General features: G+C 42.8%; 1 protein-coding gene across 2 annotated transcripts in view; it reads right to left on the reverse strand.

The window, feature by feature from the left end:
* Positions 1-17649, reverse strand: part of ETS2 (ETS proto-oncogene 2, transcription factor) — a 29500-nt gene extending 11851 nt beyond the window's left edge. The window contains exons 1-4 of one of the 2 annotated variants that reach the window (XM_007493094.3): positions 17530-17649; positions 7762-7834; positions 2783-2903; positions 52-171 (exon numbers count right to left, since the gene is read on the reverse strand). In XM_007493094.3, the coding sequence (XP_007493156.2) occupies positions 52-171; positions 2783-2903; positions 7762-7833 (313 nt within the window). In that variant the 5' untranslated portion in view covers position 7834; positions 17530-17649. Of the gene's footprint in view, positions 1-51; positions 172-2782; positions 2904-7761; positions 7835-17325; positions 17347-17529 lie in introns of those variants that run through there. The other variant, XM_056825970.1, reaches the window with a different exon arrangement.
* Between the last annotated feature and the right edge of the window lie 6528 nt (positions 17650-24177).

Consider the following 24177-nt stretch of genomic DNA (forward strand, 5'->3'; position numbering starts at 1 on the left):
CTGGCTGGTTATTGTGCCCACGGACAGGTGGCCAAGAAAGCAGCTACTCACTGTTGGGAATGCCAAGGCGACGCTGCTCCTTCGTAAAACCACTGAAAGTGGCCTTCAAAGCTTGACTCATGACAGCTTTACTGCACGGAGTTAGCAAGGGCAATTCACAGCTGGCAGACTCTAGAAAGCAGACAACGCCGTTACACTTAAACATGAGCCTCTAATGGAAAAGTATTTGGTGGCAAATATAGATTATATCCAAACACTTAAAAAAGAGACAAATGACCCCAACCAGAGAACCCTTGTTTGGGCCTTGCGTGGTGACGTCAATCTATCAATAAGCCTTGAGTGAAAGGTCATCTGTGTGTCAGGCACCAGGGAGACAACGAGGAAAGCAAAAACGGATTGGTTGGTATTTTCAGAGAATCTAATAAGGCACAGTTTTGACTGGCATGAAGTCCTTGCACTCTGGGACAGTTCTTTTTCCTCCATTTCCTCAGCTATAACACGGGGATGACAATAGCACTGCTTCACAGGCTTGCTGTGAGGATTAAATGAGATAATATCTGTAAAAAGTTCCGTGGCACATAGCAGATGCTGTATAAAATGCTTATTCCTTCCCTCTTCCCACTTCTCTACAAGGAGATGAATTTATAGTGCTGCAACCTATTTTATTTGTCTTTCTATCAAGCCAATCCCATTGGGCCCGGTTTATATAGGCAAATATCCATATGTAATTAAAAAAAATGGTTCTAAAGAAACTGCAAACCTAACATTAAGTTCCATTTAACTATTTCAGCAGTGAAAAAGCCCTCCCAAATGAGTTTTAAAAATAGAAATTAAGGGAGCAGCTGGGTGGCTCAGTGGATGGAGAGCCAGACCTAGAGATGGGAGGTCCTGGTTTCAAATCTGGCCTCAGACACTTCCCAGCTGTGTGACCCTGGGCAAGTCACTTGACCCCCATTGCCTAGCCCTTACCCCTCTTCTGCCTTAGAACCAATACACAGCACTTATTCTAAGATAGAAGGCAAGAGTTATAAAGGGAAAAAAAAAGAGATTATTGCCATTGTGTATAAACATTTTAGTAATTTTTATTTTTCAAAGATCTCTAAGTGAATTATCTGGATTTTCTTGCCTTCTTACTTATTTTCCTTGATCCCAACAATAAATATAATTTTCTGGGTTTCATTGTTAATCTACAATAAGTATGTCAAAATATCATTGTTTCTCACTGCCCACCAACATAACAATAACTACTTAGCTTGGCAAGAGAATTTCCAATTTTATTTTAGTTTGTTTTTTGTTAAAGAAAAATCAAGATGGAGCAACTGCAGAAATCCATATGGATAAAGATAGGCAAGAACAATTTGTTGTTGTGTAGTCATTTTCAGTCATGCCCAAATCTCTGTGAACCCATTTGGAGTTTTCTTGGCAAAGATAATGGAGTGGTTTGCAGTTTCCTTCTTCAGCTCATTTTATAGATGAAAGAACTGAAACGAATGAGGTTAAGTGACTTGTCCAGGGTCACAGAGCTATTAAGTGTCTGAGGCTGCATTTGAACTCAGGCCTTCCTGATTTTAGACCCAACACTCTATCCATTGTGCCACCTAGCTATTTAGGCATGAGCTCACATGAAGAGCTGGAGGCTGCCTTTCAGTAACCTGGGTCTTCTGTGTGGTGTTTAATGTCGAAGTGAAATCACAGCAGAAGCTCCTAAGAATGTCCGTGTGGACTTGTTCTTTTGCTGGGGCAGCCTCTCCGTCCTCATGCCCAGGCTCTACTCCCATGAGCCTTTATATAGAGCTGGGGGCCCAGATCTGACTCCTCCTCTCTTCTCAGAGCACAGACAGTATCCCTAGAGATGAAGTTGTACCAGCTGGCCAGGAAGGAGCCCCCAAGCCACAGATAAGTCAGATGGCACCTTAGCATGGCCCCGAGGGGCGAAGGGATTCAGGCAGGCATTCGAGCACCCAAGGCTACAGGGGCTTTGGGGGTCTTTCCACTAGACCATGTGAGCTGCCTCTCAAAGTAAGTGCTCACAGCACCAGGAGAACACCGTTCACAGAACGTACAAGTCTGTGCAACAATCCAGTGCAAGGGACTCTGCTACTAGTAGCCAGGCAACAAGCCAGGCCACTCCTGAGGGACTTATGGGGAAGAAGGCTGCCCACAGTGACACAAAGAACTGTGGGAGCAGAAATGCAACATCACTTATCCCAGGTACACACAGGTGTCTTATTTGGGGTTTAGGCTTTAAAGGACAACCCAGTGGAATTGCTTGGTGGCTCTGGAAGAGGGGAGGGAAAAAAAGAATCATGTAAACGTGGAAAAAATATTTTAAATTTTAAAAAGAAAGGGCTGGGGAGACTCTGAAACTTCCAGCAAAAATGGCTGAATAGTTGTATTTCAGCAAAAATAAAAATCACACACGCAAAAGCAACTGCTCACTTGGGGTCAAAAGCCTTTAGACTGCAGACAAATCAATTAAAATCTATTATTATCCCCCCAAAACAAATAAAAACTTCAAATGACGATGGATCAGAAGCGTCATTACATGACGGAGAAGTTTCCTTTAGTCAGCTTCGTCTGCTAGCTGAGTGACGGAAATATTGCTTAAGTATATCCGCATCAATACATCAAATACTGTAAGCTTTATGATGATAACATAAAAATCAATGAAACCTTCATGGTGTGTCTATGTGACAGTATTTTCACCAAGCTGAACTACCTAAGGAGACAGTTAAGTGCGCGTCTATATTTGATTACATATGGATTTGTGAATTCTAATTACCATTAGAAACGGAATCCAAGCCTGTTGGTACCTCTTGAAGTGTCTGTTCCTCATTTAGTAAAGGGAAAAATCCTTCAAATAGTGAATCGGTGCATTCAAAGTTATCAAAAGCTGGTTGACGCTGCAAAAGCAAATGATAAAAATAATTAAAATACAATTTTAATTTACTTTTAAACCTTGAAACTAATAGTAGTCACGCCTCACAAAATCATCAAATTCACAAATCAACAGAATGGCTGATAGAAATTCTGTGGCAATCAATTAGCAGTAATCACCAAACATTAAGCGGTCTTTGGATACAATCCATTATTTTAGAGGTTGAAAACAGATACTACATTTTAAGAGAAATATAAATAAGTGAATTTAGAATAGCCTCATTCTAGATTTTTTCTCTAATAATATAGCATTTTGATGATTATCAAGTTTATAATGAGAAATTTAAAGTCTTTAAAGTCAAAGACTTAATTACTGGTTATAATAGAATCAAAAGTGAAGAAGAGTTAGTTCAGGCGCTAGAGATAGTCAGAAAAAAATTACTTAAGTTAGCAAGTACGCATAAGATTCTAAGCATTCTTAAATTACCAAAATACCTAAAACGTGTTTTCTTTATGTATATTTCTGGTCTCTGGAATCTGCTACATCTAGCAACAACAACTCTATATGCTTCTTTAAGGATTACAATTAAAATTTCCCCAATTACTTCCCATGACACATAACAAAATATTAAGCAATATGAATTCATTTTGTGCCCCAACGAGCTTATGAATACTTCTTCCTGGATGTTCTAAAGTCAACAAGGATAGGATGGATCTTGTCCCTCAAACTCGACCAACCTACATTCAACGTTGTCATTTCTTTTGAGGGCCCCATCATTTCAGTCACTTCTTAGTCCTTGCTGCTCATCTCTTAGAATGGATTTGAAGACAAGGTGTTGTTTTTTTAATCTGCTAAAGAACAAATCTGATCTTATCACTGCTTAAAAAGCTTCAATTGCTTCCCATTGCCACCGAGTAAAATACTAACTCCTTAGCTTTGGCATTTAAAGCCCTCCATGATCTGGCTCCTATCTATTTTTTTTTTAGCCTTCTGTCATATTATCTCCCTTTATAAACTTCACATTCTAATTAAACTGTTCTTTAAATCCAATAGTTTAGCTGATCTCCTGCCCTCATTTATTCCTCCCCACCCCCATGGCTAGAAGGCATTCCCTCATTTGAAGTTTTTAGAATCTCACTAGTTGCTACAGCTCTCTCTTTCCTCAATTTCCCTCGTACCACATTGATTTTGTACATTTTGTATCTGTCCATTAAAATAGAAACTCCAAAGGCAATGGCCAAATACATGTTGTACAAAGCTTTATGCTCTGCTTAATTAAATCGAAAGTCAATATTTTAAACAAATAACTGAGCATCTAGTTATGTTGTTGGGATTTTGTCAATACTTAAAATTAATTAATGCAATTTTCTTTGATATAAGATCACTTTAAAAATATGTTAATGTCCAAACTGGCTCTTTATGTTAAATAAGAACCTTTTGGTTTATTAAAAAAGAAAATAGTAATAATCTTTGAATACTAATACAATTATTATACCAGAAATAATAATATGTCTTTCTTCTGTAAGAGATAATGCTCTAATTTAACTTGTTTACGGGGAAAAAATACTTGGAAGGCCACATTTTTTTCTATATAAATTGGAAATCTTATGCAATGTATAAATAAGGCCCATCTGTTGAGTCACCTAAAAGAAAGATGCACTATGGTTATATCTGTATGCAAAAATTAAAAGATACGACAGAATAAAAGTTGAAACCCAACGAAAAGAACTGGGAAAACTAACTATAATTAACTTCAGGGGAAAATAACCTAAAACAGCAAATTAAAAATGTTAATTCTCAGCTTAATTCTCAACCAGGTTAACTATGTGAAAATTTCCAAAAGGAGGCAGCTCTGCCAATAAAAAGAAGGCTAGATTTGTTATGGTTAAAATCTCATTTCAGCTGTGTGACTTTAGGTAGGCTAAAGTTCTTTATCTATAAAATGGGGACATTAATAGCATTTATATTATACAATTGTTGTGAGGATATAGATATATGTAAAGTACTTAGCAGACCGTCATAAGCTATCTACTCACTATTTTATTATAAAGATTTGGAAAAAATAAAGAGTAGTAAGTTACTAATATTAGTACTTAGGTTAGTTCTCTTTCAAGAAAATTTTTTTCCAGCCTCGCCCTTCCCTCACACACCACAGAAGGCATCATCTGGCAAAATATATAGATTATGTCTTTAGTGTTTTTATTTTTCATTTCATTCTCTTAATTCATTCTTAAGTTATTCCTCAAATATTAAATCTTAAGCTATATATAATGTCCTTTTGGTTCTACTTGTTATAAACATACTTCCATATTGGTGACTATTGCAAGAGAATACTCAATAAAACCAAAACCCCCAAATAAAAACAAACTAATGTGAAAATTAGTATGATTTAATCTGCATTCTGATTCCAAGTTGTTGTATTTTTCTTCTGGAGGTAGATAAAAATTCTTTGTCATAAGTCCTTCAGAACTGTCTTGGATCATTGTATTACTGAGAGTAACCAAGTCTTGCAAAGCTGATTGTCAATACATTACTACTGTTACTGTGTACAGTGTTCTCCTAATTTCTGCTCATTTCGCTTTGCATTTGTTCATGTAAGTCTTTGCAGCTTTTTCTGAAATCAGAATCTGGTTATTGTGGTATATCACAATAGTATTTCATCATCAATCTATACCCAAAATTTTCAACCATTCCTCAACTGATAGACGTCTCCTCACTTTCCCAGTTGTAAAAAAATTACTCTGCTCATTGTTTCTTGTAGAGCAGTAGTACTCCATCATAATCGCATACCACAATTTGTTAAGCCATTCCACAGTTGATGGACATGCCCTCAATTTCTCATTCTTTGCCACCACAAAGAGCGGTGCTAGAAATATTTTGGAACATACGAGTTCTTTTCCTTTTCCCCTGATCTCCTTGAGAAACAGTTTGTAGGATCTAAGGACATATTCAGTTTTATAGACTATGGGCCTAATTCCAAATTGTTCTCCAAAATGGTTGGATCATTAGTGTCCCCATTCTTCTACATCCCCTCCAACATTTGTCATCTTGCCTTTTTGTCATTTCAGTCCATTGGATAGGAGTGAGATGATAGCTCAGAATTTTTTGCCCATTTATCAACTGGGCTCAAGTTAGTTTTCAAAGAATGGGGAAAACCCAAAGGAATCTGAGGAGGAAGCTTGGTACAAGGGAACAAGTTGTATATTTTAGAGACAAGGGCCTGACTTCAAATCCTGTCTCTAATGCTTATTATCATGTGAATTTGGTTACATCTCTCTGAGGATCCATTTCCTTAACTGTAACAAGAAGGGATTAGACATGGTGATCTTGATTATCCCTTCAAATTCTAAATCTGAAGCCCATAAATAAAAAATTTACTTGAAATTAATTTGCATCATAATCTCCAAAAATCAGTTTCTCATTTTAAAATGAGAATTGTTTTCATTTACATCTCCTTAGTGCTTAAAAATATCACCTAAGCAGTATCTGACTTGCTTTATTTTTACAACAAAGACAGATGAAGATAAACTAAATTAGAAACAAGCTCAAATGAACTAGAAAATATGTTCAAATGCTTCAGACAGAGCAGGCTCTTTTCATTTTAATATTTTTCCCCCTTTCTCCCCCCAAAATACAAGATATATTTAATTCACCAGCAAAGATGAGCATGTGAGATACTGGCACACGCTTGAGCTCCATACTAATTATGGTCTAGTTTCTCTTATAAGCCACATAGCAGATCAGCTTTAGAGTTCAGGACCATTTTCTAGTACTAGTCCCTTATGTTCATTATAATGCTAAAATCTGGGAGCAGGCTCAGTGGCTTGAGAGCCAGGTCCATAGATAAGAGATCAATTCTGGCCTGGGATGTTAATTCCCAATGCCTACCTCTTACTGCTCTTCTGCCTTGGAACCACTACTTAGTATCGATTCTAAGACAGAAGGTAAGGGTTTAAAAAAAATAACGCTAACACCCAAACATTCTTTTCTTGAAGTTAGGTGAGTTAAGTAGCCAATGGCAGACAACACAAACATTTGATGATAGAGCAAAACTCATTGGAAAGAATTCTTTCAGTAATTCTAGTAATTGATAATCAAAAGATATGAACAGGTGGCTCTGAAAGGAAGAAATCCTTGCTATTAATAGCTACAGGGGAAAAAAATCAGTTGATTCTACCTCAAGGCCATCAGATTGGCAAAGATGATAAATGAAAATAACACATGCTGGAGGGACTGCAGAAAAAACAGGCGTATTTAAGATAATGTGGGTAGAACTATGAATTGGTCCAGCCATTCTAGAAAGCAACTTGGAATTTGGCCTAAAAAGTCACTAAACTGTGTACGTTTTAATCCAGCTATACCAGCAGAAAGAGGAATATTTGTAATAGTTTTTTATAGTGTCAAAGAAGTAGAAATTATATATATATATATATATATATATATATATATATAATATTCTTTTACATTGATTCCGTGATTTGTTCAGCAATTCTCTAATTGACTGTTATAACATGACCCAAAGAAAGAGATGGTTGCAGAGAAACCAGGGAAGCCTTATATGAATTGATGAGGAATAAAGTAAACAATACCAGTAAGACAATTTACACATAGTAAAGACAAACAATTCTGAAAGACGTAAGAACTTCTCTTAGTGCAATAACCAACTACCATTCCAGTGAACCATCAGAGAATGAATTAACGTACAGAATTAAATTTACTTTTAGATATGACCAATGAGGGAATGTTTTACTTCACTATGTATATTTCTTACAAGGGTTTTGCTTTTGTTGTCAATGGTGGGGAGAGGTGAGAAAAGTTTAACTAGGGGAAAAGAATCCTCTGATCTCGGTTTGGTTTCCTCGCCCTCAAAAATCGCCACTCACCTTAAGTGTTCCTCGGTAATAGTTAGACACAGGGGCTACTTGGTCCATGTTCTTAATTCCAAAGTCGTTCATCCTGGGGAAAAAAGATGTTTTAACTTAAAAAACAACTTACAATTTGGTCACACAAACACAATTCTAGAACTGTAAAAAATTTTAGTTCAACATTCATTTAACAAACATTATATAATAAGCACTTTAAAATTATTATATTAATAGTACTCTGCTCTATTCAGAACATAATTCAAAAATACTAAAAGTTTTCACTTATATTTGTTTTTTTCCTAATGCAGCTTAAGAGGAATGCATTTCTCACTATATGTGACAAAGAAATAGTCTATTTAGTTTGGTGCTTTTTTAATAAAGGCAATTTCAAATGTATTTAGTACATCTAAGTAAAGACATTTTGGAAATGTGCTCTGCTCCTGGGCACTAAGTGAAGGGAGTTTCTGCCCTCTCAATTATTTGGAGGGAAGTTGCAAAAGGAAGGTTTCAAGACTCTCAGGACCACTTTCAGGATCATTCTGGTTCTCTCTTCTAATCTCAGATATGCTTACTTTACTCAGATTGAATAAGTGGCCTGAGAGGTATGGGTAAATTCAATTCAGGACCGTCAATGAATGTAAGACATCACATTAATTACTGGAAGTACAAAATGTCTCAAAGAAGAGGCGATGGAGAAAGCTAGAAAGACATTTTAGGGGATGTACTTAGGAGGAGATTCGATTTAGAGAGGAGGATAGATAAAAGTGGCAAAAAGATTTCAGTAGGTAGAGATAAGGAAAGGCAGACTAAGCTATTCCGGCTGTACTAAATATGCTGAAGGTCAGAATGCAAAATCTCTATTCAGTTATGAGGAAATGGATTCAAAGATAAACACGTTTTTAAACTGCTGGCTTTGGTCGGTTGGAATTATGACTTCAGGTGAAGATCAAATCAGTCATTGAACTTTCTTCTAGACAGAGCTGTGGCTTCTACTCTAGCTTTATAGTGCTTGTAAAGTGATTCATAAAAGTTTTGTTGGCTATAGCTTCTGGAGGCCAACTAGAAGTGGGAGGTGCGGTTTTCCTTGGGCCAAGATCAAGGAAGGAATGTGGGAAGGAAGCACAATGATAATAATTCTTTAGTTTACATAGCCCTAGTATATAGTTTGTAGACGTATCTATATCCATACACACACACACACACACACCATTTGATCCTGACAGCCTTCATGAAGTGAAGTTCAGAAAGATGAAGTGGCCAGTAATGGAGAAAGCCAGGAATTAAATCTGGGTCTTCCAAATTCAAATCTAATCTTTTAAAATCTACACAAGGTTCTATTTTAGGCCTTCTTCTCTTCTTCCTCTTGTCCTAGAGATCTCAGCAGTTTTTAGGTTCAATTACTGCCTCTGGGAAGATGGTGTCTAAATATATTTATCTTCACAAATCTCTTCCGAGTTCCAGTCCTCAGTCAGTTATTTCCAAATGAATAATCCAGGGGTAGCTAGGTGACTCCTGGGATTGAGCCCCAAGCCTAGATCTCAAACAATCTCTAGTTGTGTGACCCTAGGCAAGTCACTTAATCTCATTTGCTTAGCCTTTGCCCTTCTGTCTTAAGAGTTGTGACTTGGAGAGAAAGTAAAGGCTTCGATAATGACCAAACAAACAGATCCCAAACCAAGGATCCACAGATACTTCAAACTCAGCATGTGGAAACAGAACTCATGGTGTTTTCCTAGACTCACTCCTCTTCTGAACTTCTCGATGTTTGACCAGGGCATCGCCATCCTATTTCTCTAGGCTAATATAGCCTCTCTTCTTCCCTGTCTCTACAAATTCTGTATGGTTCACCTTCCATGGTATCGCTCGTACCTGTCTCCATGCTAGCACTCACAAGGCCACCGATCTAGTTCAGATCTTCATCCCTTTTGGCCTGGCCTATTACGATGGTCTTCTAAACCATTTGGTTTCCCTGCCACAAGTTTCTCCTCTCTCCATCCCATCTGTCACACAGCTGTCACCATAATATTGCTAATTGGAAGGTCTGACTGTGTTACTTACTACCTGGTTTATTGCTTTGAGGGTTAACTAAAAACTTGTTTGATATTTGAAACCCGTCACAGTCTGGTTCCAGCCTACCTTTCCATATAGATAGATAGATATTACACATAACTGCTTTACGGTGCCATCTAGTCTTTGCCGTCTTGCTAGTTCTCATACGCCATTCTAATTGGCCTCCTTTACTTTAAACGAGACGAGGGAGGGCTCTATCTCTGCCTTCCTTCCACTCCTTCTTATCCAGGCTTCCTTCAGATTCATCTCTCACATGAAGGCTTTCCTGATCCCCTCCATTGCTAATGCTTCTGCTACCTCCCAAATGACTTTGTATTTACTTGGCATATATTTTATATTGCATATGCCAGTCCTGACTGATGGGAGTCTGACACAAGAGGCAATATGAGACCAGAGGTGGGCAATTCAGCAAGGTTTATTAGATGCTGCTGCAAGGACAAGAAAGGAGAGACCCAAAGCAAAGGGCCTCATTTGGGCAGGGGGAGACAGAGTTTTATGGGTTTGGGAAAGTCAATGGTGCAGGGCTTAGGTAATCAGGGATCTGTCTCATTTTCTGTTTTGGGGAGGGAGTCAGCTGGTTCCCACGATTGTAGGAACTCCTAACACTGTACAGACAATATAGGTCTAGAACATTAATCCATCATGGATCATAGCACGAGGAGTAACAGTTCCCTATCAAGTAGAAAAACTGCTTTGTTCTGGAGTCCCAGCAGGTGCAAAGTTAGAAATGGGGGTGGGAAGCTAACAGAGAAATGGAGGAAAGGGGACTAGGCTATCACGACTTACTCCTGTTTTTTGCTTTATATATTAAAAAAAAGAAAGGAAAAGAAATGAGGGTAGAAGATGGAGGACAGGGGGGCCATAAATCCAAAGGGAAATGGGCGTCATTCTTCATTGAACTACTTCCTGCTGAAAATGGGTGTTGTTCATCGATGGGGTTTCTCTTATGGTCCCAAGGCAAATCATTTAACCTCTCTGTGGCCAGGGATGACAAACTTAAACAGAAACACAGACCACTAAATCTTGGGTCCCAGAAACTGCATATTCACCTAATGGTTAACATTATCTATGTTCCACTGTATTTTTACTTTGTTAAATACTTCCCCAAAACATTTAAATCTGGTTCCAGCCTGCATGACTGTGTTGCTTGCTGAGTGTTTGACATCTCTGCTCTAAGCAGCTCTCCAAGATCACCGTCTGCATTGGTAGATGAAGTTTTCTCACTGTGGAGTTCCTCAAACCAATTCAATCACAGATCTAGTTCTTACCACCCACATTTTGTATTTACTGCACAAAGCATGAACTAAGTATCTTGGTAGACTCTGACCGAAGTATTATCACTGATCTTCCCTCTAAGAGCCCCTAAAACACACAACACCTCTATGATGTTACATGCTGCAGTCTCTTGGCTGGGCACATTGTAGGTGCTTAATAAATTATCTGCTGATTAAATGATTGATCTACCTCTACCCAAGAGTTTCAGCTCTAGACCACGCATTTCTTAAATTAAAGAATCAAATCCCCCACGGTTCCAATGCCTAAGATCACAGCCAGGAACTTTACTATTTCAACCAATCTTTACTTTGGTTATAGTAACTCACAGAAAATTTTAGCAAAATGATTCCACCAAACATTTCTACTACCTCTCCAAGACGTATATCCTGATCGCTCCAGTTATAAATAATCTCTCTCCTCTGAACTATCAAGGTCATCTTTTATAGATAGTAAATTTTACTAATTTTGTAGATTTGTGTACATTTGTAGCTTTCCTAAAGACACTAAATATAGTTTGCCTCTCTAAGCCATGGTCTTTGGGGATTGGTAGGATCCATGGGTGGAAGGTACACTGTATATCTTAAAGGGACAATTTTTATCCTCTGCTCCCCACCTGCCCTTAAGGTGAGAAGGCACCACAGAATCGGACAGGAAGAAGTGAGGAAGCTAAAGGTAGAACTATGACACCAAGGATTAGCACTTCAGTGCAAGTAATTCAAAGTCAGGTTTTCACTTTTGGATTTGTGAGGAAATGGAGGAAGAGTCACTGACACGATCATTACCATGAGGTTAATCAACAACTAAAAAGAGAAACACTGTGGCTATCTGATTCCGGTAAAGCAGACAGTTACGATATACCATCATTGCAGGCTAGGAAAGGGATTGATCCTGGTCTTGGTTGTATATTTATTTCATTATGTGTAGTAGAGTATGAGAGATTTCTTTCTAGGCATTGTTGAGTCATGCTCCACTTTTAATTGTTTTCCCACAGACGTACGTCAAATGACAGAAGAGAACCCGAACTAGAGGAAAGGTCCTAATGGGAGGAGATTCAGAGAAATAGCTGGACAGGGCCAAATATAGCCACATTCAAACGGGGAAGGAGGAGCTAACACTCTTCACTTTCCACCTAACAGACGTCAAACTGCATCACTTTGCTACACACAAATGGAAGGAGTATCTGTGCCGAATCCAGAAGTATGAAAATGTGTCTTAGCATTTAGTACCATGTTTTGCCCACAGCATGTCACAAAGTTATGAATAAAATCAAATAGTAAAAATTACAAAGAGATTTACAAAAGTGGTTGATTTCCAACCACTAAGAATTATTGTTAGCAGTAGAAATCCACCGTAAGTAATATTCTATCACTTTCTACTTCAGAGTTTTGGTAGATAGAGCTTCTACTATGTTGGAGAACACTAATTGCTTATAACACATCAGACGTTAGTATATTCCTGAGGGCTACATGGCAATTATACACTACTTTAAGATTTGCAACGTGCTGTAGTGCATTATCTCATTTGAGCCTGACCACAAAATTGTGAAATAGATACCAAAGGTATTATTATTCCCATTTTACAGATGAGAAAATTAAGTCTCAGAAATTAAATGACTTGCCCAAGTTCACATGGCCATGGACCTCAGAAGTAAGATTCATTCAAATCCATCTGCATATCTAGACCTACATGTAGCATATTCTCATTGTTATGCTTTAAAAAAGGCTTTTGAAACTTATTTCTCAACTTTTGTTCAAAAACAACATTATAATCAAACTACATACATATGCTTCACTACATGTGGGCAATGGAGAACTAACTACAAGATGTGCCAAGTTACCAAAAATTTTAGTTCACAGAATCATAGAATCTGGAAGTTGGAAGAGATCTCAGTCAGCATCTAGTTTATCTGACACGTGAAAGGGTTCTACCCCTCCCCTCCCCATAACATATCTAATAAGTGGTTATGTGATCTCTTGTAGAAGGCCTCCAAGGTGGGGAAACCTATTACTGCAAATCTGGAAAGCTTAAACTGTTGGGAAGGTTTGTTTTTCCTGACATTCAATCAAGTCCAGTAGTTTTTCCAAACTTCCCCTTCAAATGCCTCAACAGAGCAACCATGTCTCCCTTGAATCTTTTTGTTTTCTTTTCTCTCATCAGGCTAAAAACAGGCCTGACATATGACAAGTAATCAAGGGTGGCTCTTCTCTGGACACTATCCATTGTAGTATCTGGAACTTCCAGGTTTCAATCATCAAAATAACCCACTGGCCACAGTTAAAGCAATCGAATTTGACTTTGGGGCATCTTTCCGCCATGGAACTGATACACAGTACAAGCAAAATATAGCCTATTGTATTAACTATCTCCACATTTAAGAGATTTTGTCATTTATTTTGTACAAATGTTCTTCTGCTACATGTAATTAAGCAGGAAAAATTCATGAAGAGGATATTAAGGCAGCTATTTTGAATGACAAGCATTTCCTTGTATTCCCACTAGTTAGCTGTATGAACTGGAGGAATATAACTTTCCATAAACATGCCAGATGCCAGTTTCTCCCTCGGCCCCTTCCACCACCCCCAGGCTCTAAAAGTCACAAAAGTTTGCTTTCCTTCAACAGGACTAATAGCTGTCTACTTGCTTTACCTGGAACCTCAAGTCCAGGTCACTGCCCAAAAAAGCTGGGCAAAACTTGGGCCCGAGTTAATCAGTGTCTGAACCTGTCTGCCCTGATTCGTTCCACCCACACTCCTGTAGGTTGCAGGTTAGAACCAAAGGGAGAGGCCCAATGTCACCTGGCTCCAGTGGAGAGGAAATCAATCAAATGGAGATGCTGTGGCTTTGACTTTTCCATGAACTTTAAAGTCGATAATAGCATGCCATTTGAACGCCTCCCAATTTACTAATTTTCCTGTTTTTAAGCGATACTCAATTCAGTTACTAGTACTTGAGCAAAGGCACCGGAATGATGGCCTAGGAGTTGTGAATGGCATGAACAGGGTTATTTTGAGTGGGTGGAGAGAACTTGGGTGGTGTGTTTTCTTTTCAATAATGACACTTTTGAATGTTAGTCTGTGTTAAATTTCAGGGTAGGATGTTTTTCTAGTTAGGCTTTTATTCCAAATATTTCATATGGCAATGTAGTAGATGACACAGTATATTATATAGTAAAGTTAGAAATAAGCCGTCCACTTTGAAGAAAGGAAGCCATTTGTGGAAATCTCTAGAAATGAAACTGATGTGTTATCTGTATTCTAAAAATGTGACAGATCAAGATGATAAATCTCTTGAACTGAAGTTTTTATTGTAACAAAGTAAAATGGAAACATGTTGGGTTCTACAGATAAAGATCTTTGATTTTCATGGCGAGTCATTCATTTCACATAAGCTTAAGGCATATATTATTGTTTCAAATTTCATCAGTAAAAATAAATGTTAATCCTATGCAGAATTGCGTGTTTGTTCCCCTGCTTTAAAATGTAACGATTTCCAGCAGTTATCAAGATGGCAACAAAAATTGGTTTCTTTGACGATACTTGCTATCTGTTATAGCTTCACAACGTATGGTTGAGTAAAATAAGTAACTTGATTAGGTCTGCCTGAACTGATTTCCTAGAACAGGGATTCTTCAGGTTTCACAAAATTCATTAAGAGCTAGACAACAAAGAATTCTATTTTGTAGTTAGTGATTATAGCTCGTTGTGTAGGAGTGGTGGGCAGCTTTTTCTCCTAGTACTTGTGCTAAAAGCCAGAAAATACACCTCCAGATTCATTCTATGTCAGTGCATAAAGCTGAGAAAAACCTCGAATTAAATGGATTTAATAATCCTCTCACCCCAACCCCCCCAAAGGGGGGAGGCTGATGAACTCATAAATGTTAGCATTGGAAGGAATCTAATCCAGACTCCACATTCTACAAGTAAGGAGAATATTCACAAAAAGAATAAAGGCCATTCAAAATAGTAAACAGTGCCAGGGCTGAAATGAAAATCACCTCAATTCAAATCTAGTGACATTAACCAGGATCTACTGGTGAATTCGAATAAATAGCTTCCAGGGGGCAGCTGGGTAGCTCAGTGGATTGGGAGTCAGAACCAGACACTTCCCAGCTGTGTGACCCTGGGCAAGTCACTTCACCCCCATGGCCTAGCCCTTCCCACTCTTCTGCCTTGGAGCCAATACACAGTATGACTTCCAAGACGGGAAGGTGAGGGTTTCAAGGACTAAATAGCTTCCTTCCTCCCAAGTGGACTTCTCATTTTAAACGTAAAGTGATTGTGGCATTTGCTCTACTGGATTAGTATCAGACAGTGTGTGACCTGTCTGCGTTCCGCGGTGCCCCGCACACTGGTGCGCTTTGGGCTGGAGGAAGGATGGCCGCGGAAGCGTTTGGAGGCAAGCCCAATGGGGAAGCGCTCTTCCCTGGAGATCTGGCCCAGCCCACCATCAAAAGCTCTCGGTTCATGGGGCCGACGTTCGTCCAGCCTCAAGAAAAGCCAAGCCTGGCGCTTTGACCCCGCGCCTGCGAGTGTAGCCTAACAAACGGTTCTTGGGTACGGAACGCAGCTAGCAAACAAGAGCAGCGTCCCTGGAATGGTGGGGAGGCTTTCCGATGGCCCAACTTCCTTTTCCGTGCACGGCCAGCCCAGGCAATCGACCTTTTCCCCGGTCTAAGCTTCCCTCCCCAGGCAGCCTGTTCTCCGGGCGTGTGGGTGGAACTAGGCCGAGACACCGATTAACCCGGGGCGGGCAGGGACCCGGACCCAAGGAAGCCAGGAAAGGCCACTTCTATGAACGGTAAAGGCCCGGGGGGGGGGGGGGCGGGAGAAGTGCTCGGGCACGCCGTCTGTGGATGGAAAGTTCTATTTGTTTAGTCTATCAAAAACGAAATAAAATCTGGGGAACCAAAACCTGGCGCGGTGCCCCTCCCTGATCCGGGAAGCATTTTTCATGCGGTGACGTCATAGTCGGAGCAGCGCTCCTGGGTCCAGCCCACTTCCAAACAATCGGAGGGTCAGATGTCAGAGCAGGGCAGCCTTACTCGCTCTATTCCTATCCCCGGTGCTCGAAATCGGCAGGGACCGAGGAGGGAGGGGCCCAAGAAAAGAACGAATGAGCTCATTACTCGCTAAATCATTAAACGCTTACATTTAGCCCCCTCTCGGCTTTTACCCAAGTATTGCATTTCCGGGGGAAACCCCGAGAAAAAGCGTCCACAACACCTTCCTCGCCACCTAAAAACCCGGTTCCTTTGTACGCCCGGCACCGTGTGGAGCCCATTCGTTCCCCCGGGCCTAAAATCACTCCACGGCAGCCCACGATAGCCAGGCTCCTGAGATCAGGGATTCTCCGCCAGGTTACCGGCTCTCTCCGGCGGGGCGGATCGGAATCTAGCCACACGGACGCTATGGAACAGCGCAGGGCGGCCCTCACGAAAACACAACCGAAAAACCACGGCAAACACCGGGACCGTCACCTGTCGCGTGACCTCCCCTTCCCGATCAGCCGATCAGCAGGCGCCAGGCCACGTACGGGGGACGCCGCAGTCCCTGCCCTCAGGGAGCGCGCACTCTAATGGCCGAAGCGCCGTACACACTCGAGCATACACCGTAGATGCAAGATTAGCCCCTACGTGAAGGCACAAGGCGGGGACAAAGCAGGGAAGGCTTTTGTAACAAGGAAACCAAGAAGCCAAAAAGCCCAGGAGAGTCGGGCCAGGGAGGGAGCGCATTCTAGGCGCGGAGTCGGGAGGGGAAGAGCCATTCTTTGACCGTTCTGGCCATAGCATGACTTGAAGTGTCCCCCATTTCGGTCCCCCTCATTTCATTACTTTTCGGGGGCCTCTGCAGCCTAGAGGGAGGCCAATGGGACGAATTTACTCCACCACACCAGAAAATGCAGCAGTGGGGGAGGGGAGGGGGAGGGCGTTGGGGGGAAACGCAGGCTTAAGGGTAAGGGCCTGGGCCATTCCCTCACGGGCACAGCTGGAAGTGGCGCTTCCTTATGGGCTCGGGAGTCGGGCGATTTTCGGCCTTGAAAAGCTTTTCTCTCGCTGCCTGCTTGGTCTCAACATCCCCCGACCACTATTACCTAACTTCCGTTCCAGTAAAGTGGGGTGCTGGGCCCCGTTTGCCTTGGACATTCGTCGCCCAACACATCGCAGCTCCGGGGTCGGACGGCGAGGGGGTCGGGGTGGGGAGTCAGGGACCCACAGGCCGCCGCGCGCAACTGGCGTACCTCAAAGCTTTTCCCAGAGTCCAGCGGTTACCGATTAGGTCCCGGCCACGGGCTGTCCCTCCCCCCCCCCCCCCCCCCCCCGGCTCCAGCGCCCCTTCCCGCTTGCCCCTTCTCTCCCGGGGGTTCAGGTCCTCCCAGCTGGGGGGAAGAGGAGTATGGGACCCTGGCCCCGGGCAGGGATTAGTGGCGGAGAGCGTCACTCACCTGGCTGCGGCCGAGAGGTCCTGGCGCAGGCCGAGGGCCACCAAGCCTGGGCACCCCTGCCTCAGAACTGGGGCTTCCCCAGGAGCTAAGGAGCCACCACACAGCACAATCCGGGATCGGGCAGAGAACCAGCCGGGAAGAGGAGGAGGAAAAGCAGAGGCTGGGCAGGCGGCTTAGAAACGGAAGGGAAGGGGTCCGTCAGCCTCTCGGTGTCGGACCTGAAATGGCAGCCCAGCCCCCAGTGTGCTGGGAGCCGAGCTCAGAGTCTGTGGGAGGAAGGAACTCGATCGTCACCAACTCCTACGATCTTCTGGGAGGGAGGGAGAACTGGAGGAGGGGGGGGAGGAGCTCCGCGCTTCCGCCTCCTCCTCGCTCCCTCCGGCTTCTTTTCTTCTGATTCTTGGTCGCCTTCTCTGCCTTCTCTCGGCTTCCTCCCGCAAGCTCGTTTCCCCCCTTTCCCTTCTCGTCTCTCCGTCCTCCTGTCAGCCCCCTTTATTCTGAAACTTGTTCTGCTTCCATCTAGGCTGTGGAGAACTCTCGGCCCTCCCAGGCGGCGATCCTCAGGGGACCGCGGGGGCGGCTCTATCGCCTTCTCCTGTCCCTCGGGGCGGCCAGAAGCACGCACCTAGGCCCTGCGCCATCCCATGGCGGGCAACTGATTTAACCTGTCTGGGGCAGTTTCTCGCCCACAAAGGCGCTTCAACTTCGTGATAGCCCAAGTCCTTGGAGCCACAAATCTGTTCCTTTCCCCTCCCTTCTTCCTTCAGGAGACGTGTGGGCGCGCGCGCGCACCCACAGCTCCTGCCATTCTGCTTTGGACTAAAGTTTAACCAGTGACTGTCTCTAGTGGTGAAAGCAACAATGTATAGGAGGGAAACGCTCCATGACAACGTGTCCCGCAGACGAATGGTGGTGATGACTATCTCCGAGTTCCCATGATTCGGCACGTGTTTATGGATTCTTTTGGGTCAGGGTTCGGGGGTAAAGGCAGAAGGAACCATCACCTGCCCATTTTACGGGCTGTGGGGGAGGTTCCCTTATTCGAGAAACATGTATCAAGCCTGTTCTATGTATGTGCCAGGCGGGCGGGAGAGACAGCGAGCGAAGAATGCAGAAAGCCTCCCGTGTTGGGAGCTTGGGAGTGAGGATGCTTTTGCCCTCTACAGAATAAGGAAGGAAGGAGGGGGAGGGAGGAGTCACGTGAAGGCGTCTCTTTTGGACCTGCCGAGTTGCCGAGACCTGGCTATTGGACCTCTGGTTCAGGATAGCTGAGAGGCATTTAGATAGAGAGCAGCAGACCTATCGGGGCCAGAAATGGAGATCGGAGAATCCTCAGCTTGGAGACCGTAACTAAATCTGGGACGGAACGGAGGGGATCGCCGAATGAAGGAGGCTGGAGGCAGAAGAGAAGAAGGCGGCCTGAGACCGAAGGAGCAGGCGGATAGGAGGCAAACCAGCCCGGAGTGGTAGCAGCACGTCCACGAGTAAAGAAAACGAGAGAAAAGAATGCAAAGTAGCTTAGAAAGGGAGGTGGCTAGTACTGGGCCCGGAAAAGCATCCTATAGCAAGTGGCCCCAGGGCTGAGCTTTGAAAGAAACCTCACATTAGACTGGCAGGACTCAAACAGAAGCAGGGGGCCGGGGACGCCAGGGACGCCAGGGACGCCATGTCTCCTTCAGGTAACGAGACAAAGAGCCACTGTGGCTGGGAAGAGAAGGGCAGGGGACGGGCCCATCCTCCGAAATAAGACTAGAAAATTGAGGACAGCCGACTTGTATAGGGTTCTAAATGCCAAACGGAGGGCTTGAAAGTGCCATTTCTAGGGAAAGGAAGGAGCCATTCAAGATTTTTGAGTGGCCGGTAGGCACGCAGAACTGTTGTAGAATTCCCCGGTTGGCACGTGTGTAGATGATGGATTGGAAAGGGAATTTTCTTTTAATCCTTATTTCCTGTCCTAGTAAAAACTCCAAGACCGTAGGGCAAGGAATGGGCAAATGGGATTTAGGTGACTTGTGTAGGCTCCGAGTTGGGAAGTGTTAGGTCCCATTTGAATCCAAGTCCTCTTGACTCTGGGCTGGGCAGTAAAAACAAACAAAGCCCAATACCTCCATTTCCTTTGTGTTCCCCCCACTCCCTCCTTGAAGGTCTTATGCTTGTAATACAGACTTTAACGGTTAATGTAATATTAGCCTTACCTTTGCTGTTAGAATCCATAGGGGCTCCGAATCAGAAGAGTGGTTAGTGACCCGCCATTGCCAACCGCTAGGAAGTGTCTGAGGTCAAACTGGAAGCCGGGACCTCCTCTGCCCAGTCTGTATCCACTGAGTCACCCAGCGGCCCCCATAATCTTTTTGAACAATCCAGTAATCATCCAGTGCTTCTGTTCCAGCCAAGGTACTCTTTGGCCAGCACCCTCTTAGTTCAGTCCACTGAACACTGAACAAAGGAAGAAGCTGACTTTATTCTAAAATAGCCAGGCTACAATAGCTTCTCTGCACGGAACCCCTTTAACCCCTTCAGCTCCGACATGAAACAAATCTCAGGGCATTGTCAGAGTCGGGCAACTTCCTGTGATTTCAGACCCCTAAGGTGGCCAGTTTGAGACGGACTGTTTTATGCCTCTCCACCTGGAGTTGTAGCGGAGAAATTAGACCCATCAGGTTGCAGGCCGGGACCAGAGAAAGCACTAAGGAAAGTGGGGCTGAAGAACTATGTGGGAGTTGTTTGTGAGTAAGAACCTATGTCTGGGAAACAAACTAGGAAATCAGGGACCTTATTTCGTCCCACCCCTTGGTGGCAAGGCCCAAAGGATCTTCTAGAGGACCTGCCACCACTTAAATGCTTCTAGGGCTTTTACTGGACAGCCCTGTCATGGGAAAAGGGAAACAAAAACAACGTGGAGAGCAAAGGCAGCAATCTTAGGTCCTTTTTCCTCCTTTCTGACTGACCAATTCTTAAATCTTACTGGAGAGTGCTCCTAACATGGGCAGGACTAAAGGAAAAAGGAAAAAACTCAACAAAAACATGGAGAACAAAAGGCAGAAATTCTAGGCCAGGAAGACATCTAGGAAGAAGTCAAAGGCACATAAAGCACTGAGAGAGTGGGGATGAGGAGGTCAACTCAGCACCAAGGGCCCCAGAGCTTGCTTTTATGCCTTAATCAGTCAAGTGGGAGTTCTAAAACTAGTGTCCGGGAAAGAGCTAGAGCAGAAAATTTTGTAGAAATAAGTTCCTAAAAAATGTCACACTGACAGAATATGGAAGTGAAAAATGGGGGAAAAAAAAGATTTCTCATCCATGTCAGAGAGACAGAGACACAGAGAGAGAGGGAAAGGGAGGGAGAGAGGGAGAGGGAGGAAGGGAAGGAGAGAAGGAGAGAGACAGAGAGAGAGAGAGGGAGAGAGGGAGGGAAGGAGAGAGAGAGACAGAAAGAGACAGAGAGAGAGAGAGAGACAGAGAGAGTCTAATACAAAATGAAATTTCATAATTAAAGTCTTAGCACTTGTGTCAACACTTTTTTTGCCTGAGGTAAGAAAACTGATGTCTGTAGAAGTGAGTGAATCGCCCAAGGTCATTTGTCTAGTCAGCTGCCAAGTCAAGATCTAGGACTTCTGATTTCAGTGCTTTTCCCTGGCTCTCTACTGCCTCACTTCTCCCCACGGCAGCATGCCTCCTTAGGTTTTGTTTATAAAACTTTGTTTCTTTTTTTGACAATATTACTAAACAGCTAGATGAAGAGAATGTTTCTAATACAGCTTGCCTAGATTTTAAAAAGCTTTTTTAAAAAGTATTTTTAATTTACTATTTTCCCAATTCGAGGTAATAAGAATTTTTAACATGTTCAAGATTCAAATTGCCTCCCTCCATCCTTTCCCTCCCTACTTCCTGGTTATGTTGTGAGAGAAAGCCCAAACTCAGCATAAGAGCAGACACACAAGGAAATAAAGTGGAAAGCAGCATGCTTTGATCTGTGTGCAGGCCCTGGCCTTTCTCTGCAGGTGGATTGCATTTGTCGTCATAAATTCTTCCCAGTTGTCTCGGTTCGTTGCATTGCTGATCATACGATATTGCTGTTGCTGTGTACAATGTTCTGGGTCTGCTCGCTTCACTCTGCAGTCTCCACTGTATTAAATACATATATTTATTTTTTATATCCAGGGAGTCAAAAGCATGTATTGCATGCTTGCTGTATACCAGGCACTGTGCTAAGATGTGGGGATACAAAGAAAAGTAAAAACATTCCCTGCCCTTAATGAAAGATCCTCCAGAGGTGACCGTCCTAGCCGCTAGGGGAGTAAGAAAGGCTTCCTGCAGAAGGCAGAATTTGAACTGAAATCTGAAGAAAGCTGGAGGAAACTAATTGTACATAGGTAAGGAAGGAGAACGTTTCAAGAATGGAGGAGAGCCAGTGCAAAAACACAAAGATAAGAATTTATCTGGAAGATCAATTTATCTCTACGGTACTGGATCACTGGTCAAGAAGATCTGAGTTCAAACCAGCCTTCAAAAACTTGTTGGCTGCCTGACCTTGAATGTTGGGAAGAACAAATGAGGTAATACATTTAAAACACTTAGCAGTGCCTGGCACATTTATTATTTATTCATGTCCAAATCCTCATGCCCCTGTTTGGGCTTTTCCTGGCAAATAGTGATTTAGGATTTCCTTCTCTAGCAAATTTTATAGATGAGGAAATTGAAGCAAACAGGATTAAGTGACTTGCCCAGGGTCACATGGCTGGTGTCTGAGGCTAGATTTGAACTCAGGTTGTCATAACTCCAGGTCCAGCATTCTGTCCATTGGGCCACCAGATCCTATGAATGCCTGGGAGGTACTGCAGTTTTTTGAATGAGAGGTGGGGTAGGGAGTCAGTCAGGCCTATATTTTAGGTAGTTCTTGGCAGTGGAGTAAAGATGAAGTGAGGAGAGTCAGGGATCCCAATTAAAGTCTATTTTAACAATAAGGGTAAGAAGTGGCAAGAACCAGGATTAAGAAGGGGACGTATACAAGAGAAGTCATAGAGCAAGATATTCTAAAGTAACTGCGTCGATATGGGGATTTTAAGCAGGCCAGAAATGAAAAAGGAGGAGGAAGCACTGCATCCTCTTGGCCCCAGCAAAGATGGAGAAAGAACGAGAGACTTGAGTAGTGTACGGGAAACCCAAGGAAAAACCCCGAGAAGGGCAAGTTTTATAGACTTTTTTTTCTGATCTCAAATCCATCATTCAGTTCGCAGGGCAGGAAATTTACAACTGAGCTGTCACTGCAGCACTGCCACCCTTTCCCCATAGCAAGGCTGGAGGTTCACCCTGGAGCCCCAGACCAGGAGAGGGCCTACATTCTGTTGCTGATCCAGGGTAGCATCATTCAGACCATGGACCAGTGACTGGGAAGAGATTCTGGACTGAGTAGGAGCTAGAGCACAGCTCTGGCCCTTTCAGCCTGCAGTCTTCTAGCTAGTGGATGGGAGCTGGGTTTAGCAACTGTCTACCGGAGCTCCACCCAGGGTCAAGCTGGCATTTCTGTGTCTCAGATTCAAACCATGGTCCGAAGTGACAAAGTTCACATCAAACATCTACTGCTTTGGCAGTGCCGCAAGCCAGACCGCTTAGAGGATGCTGAACATTGTAGGGCTCTGAGCTGCCTATCCCGGAAATCTTGGAAGAACATGCCACTCGGTAACCAGAGAAAGCAGGATGGGAGGTAATACAGGCATGAACCGGGGGACACTGATTCTCTTCCAGAGTCCACAGAGCCTGCTTCTACCATATAGACTGGAAGAATGAAGAAGGAGAAGAAAGGCACCCGAAAGAAAGCTCTTCGGTGGACTTAGAGATACTTAAAGAACAAATCCCGAAGAGAGCAACTTCAAAACATCTCTAAGCAAATCATCAAAGAAAAATCCACCTCCAGAAAGTCAACTCGAATTACTCAAGTGAATCAAAACATTTTAAAGTTAAAATGATATCATTTTGTTCTACATTGCCTTAGAGGGAAAAAAGTGGAAAAGAAGTAAGTCTGGAGAAATCTCGGAAAATAGACTCCCTGAAACATGACAATGAACTAAACAGAAGTTAATGACTACATAAAACAAACAACTCAAGAACCTGAAAAAAGAAGGAGAAATGGCGCAAGCATCTTGACCTACTTGAGAGCCATGACAAAAAGTTCTGACTCTCATATTTTAAGAAGTCAGGAAAGAAAACTGGCCAGGCACGTGAGAGCCAGAGAGCCAAGGGAAAAGGAGAAAGGATCTCTTAATCACTCATAGAAATAAAAGGCCCAACTGAAAGCTCTTAGGGAACCAAATAGCCAAGACGCAGAGTTTACAGGTCACATAAAAAAGACTCACAGTATCTAGATGAAAGAAAGATTCAAAGGTCAGGAACCATAGTCAGGATGATACAGAATTTAGCAGCTACCATCATAAACGAAAGGAATTTAAATACGGAATTTCAAAAGGCAGGTGATAGAAGATGACAACTGAGAATAACTCTCCAGCAAACGCAATATAATTCGATAGGAGCAAAACCCTTTTAATGAAATCGAGGCCTTCTAAACATTCCTGCCAGGTCATCCCTGAAGGGCTCATGGAAAAGAATGCTAACCATATTGAGAGAAAGAACTCTGGGAATAGAAATGCAAAAGAA

Source organism: Monodelphis domestica, chromosome 4, assembly GCF_027887165.1.
Source record: "Monodelphis domestica isolate mMonDom1 chromosome 4, mMonDom1.pri, whole genome shotgun sequence".
Taxonomy (NCBI): domain Eukaryota; kingdom Metazoa; phylum Chordata; class Mammalia; order Didelphimorphia; family Didelphidae; genus Monodelphis; species Monodelphis domestica.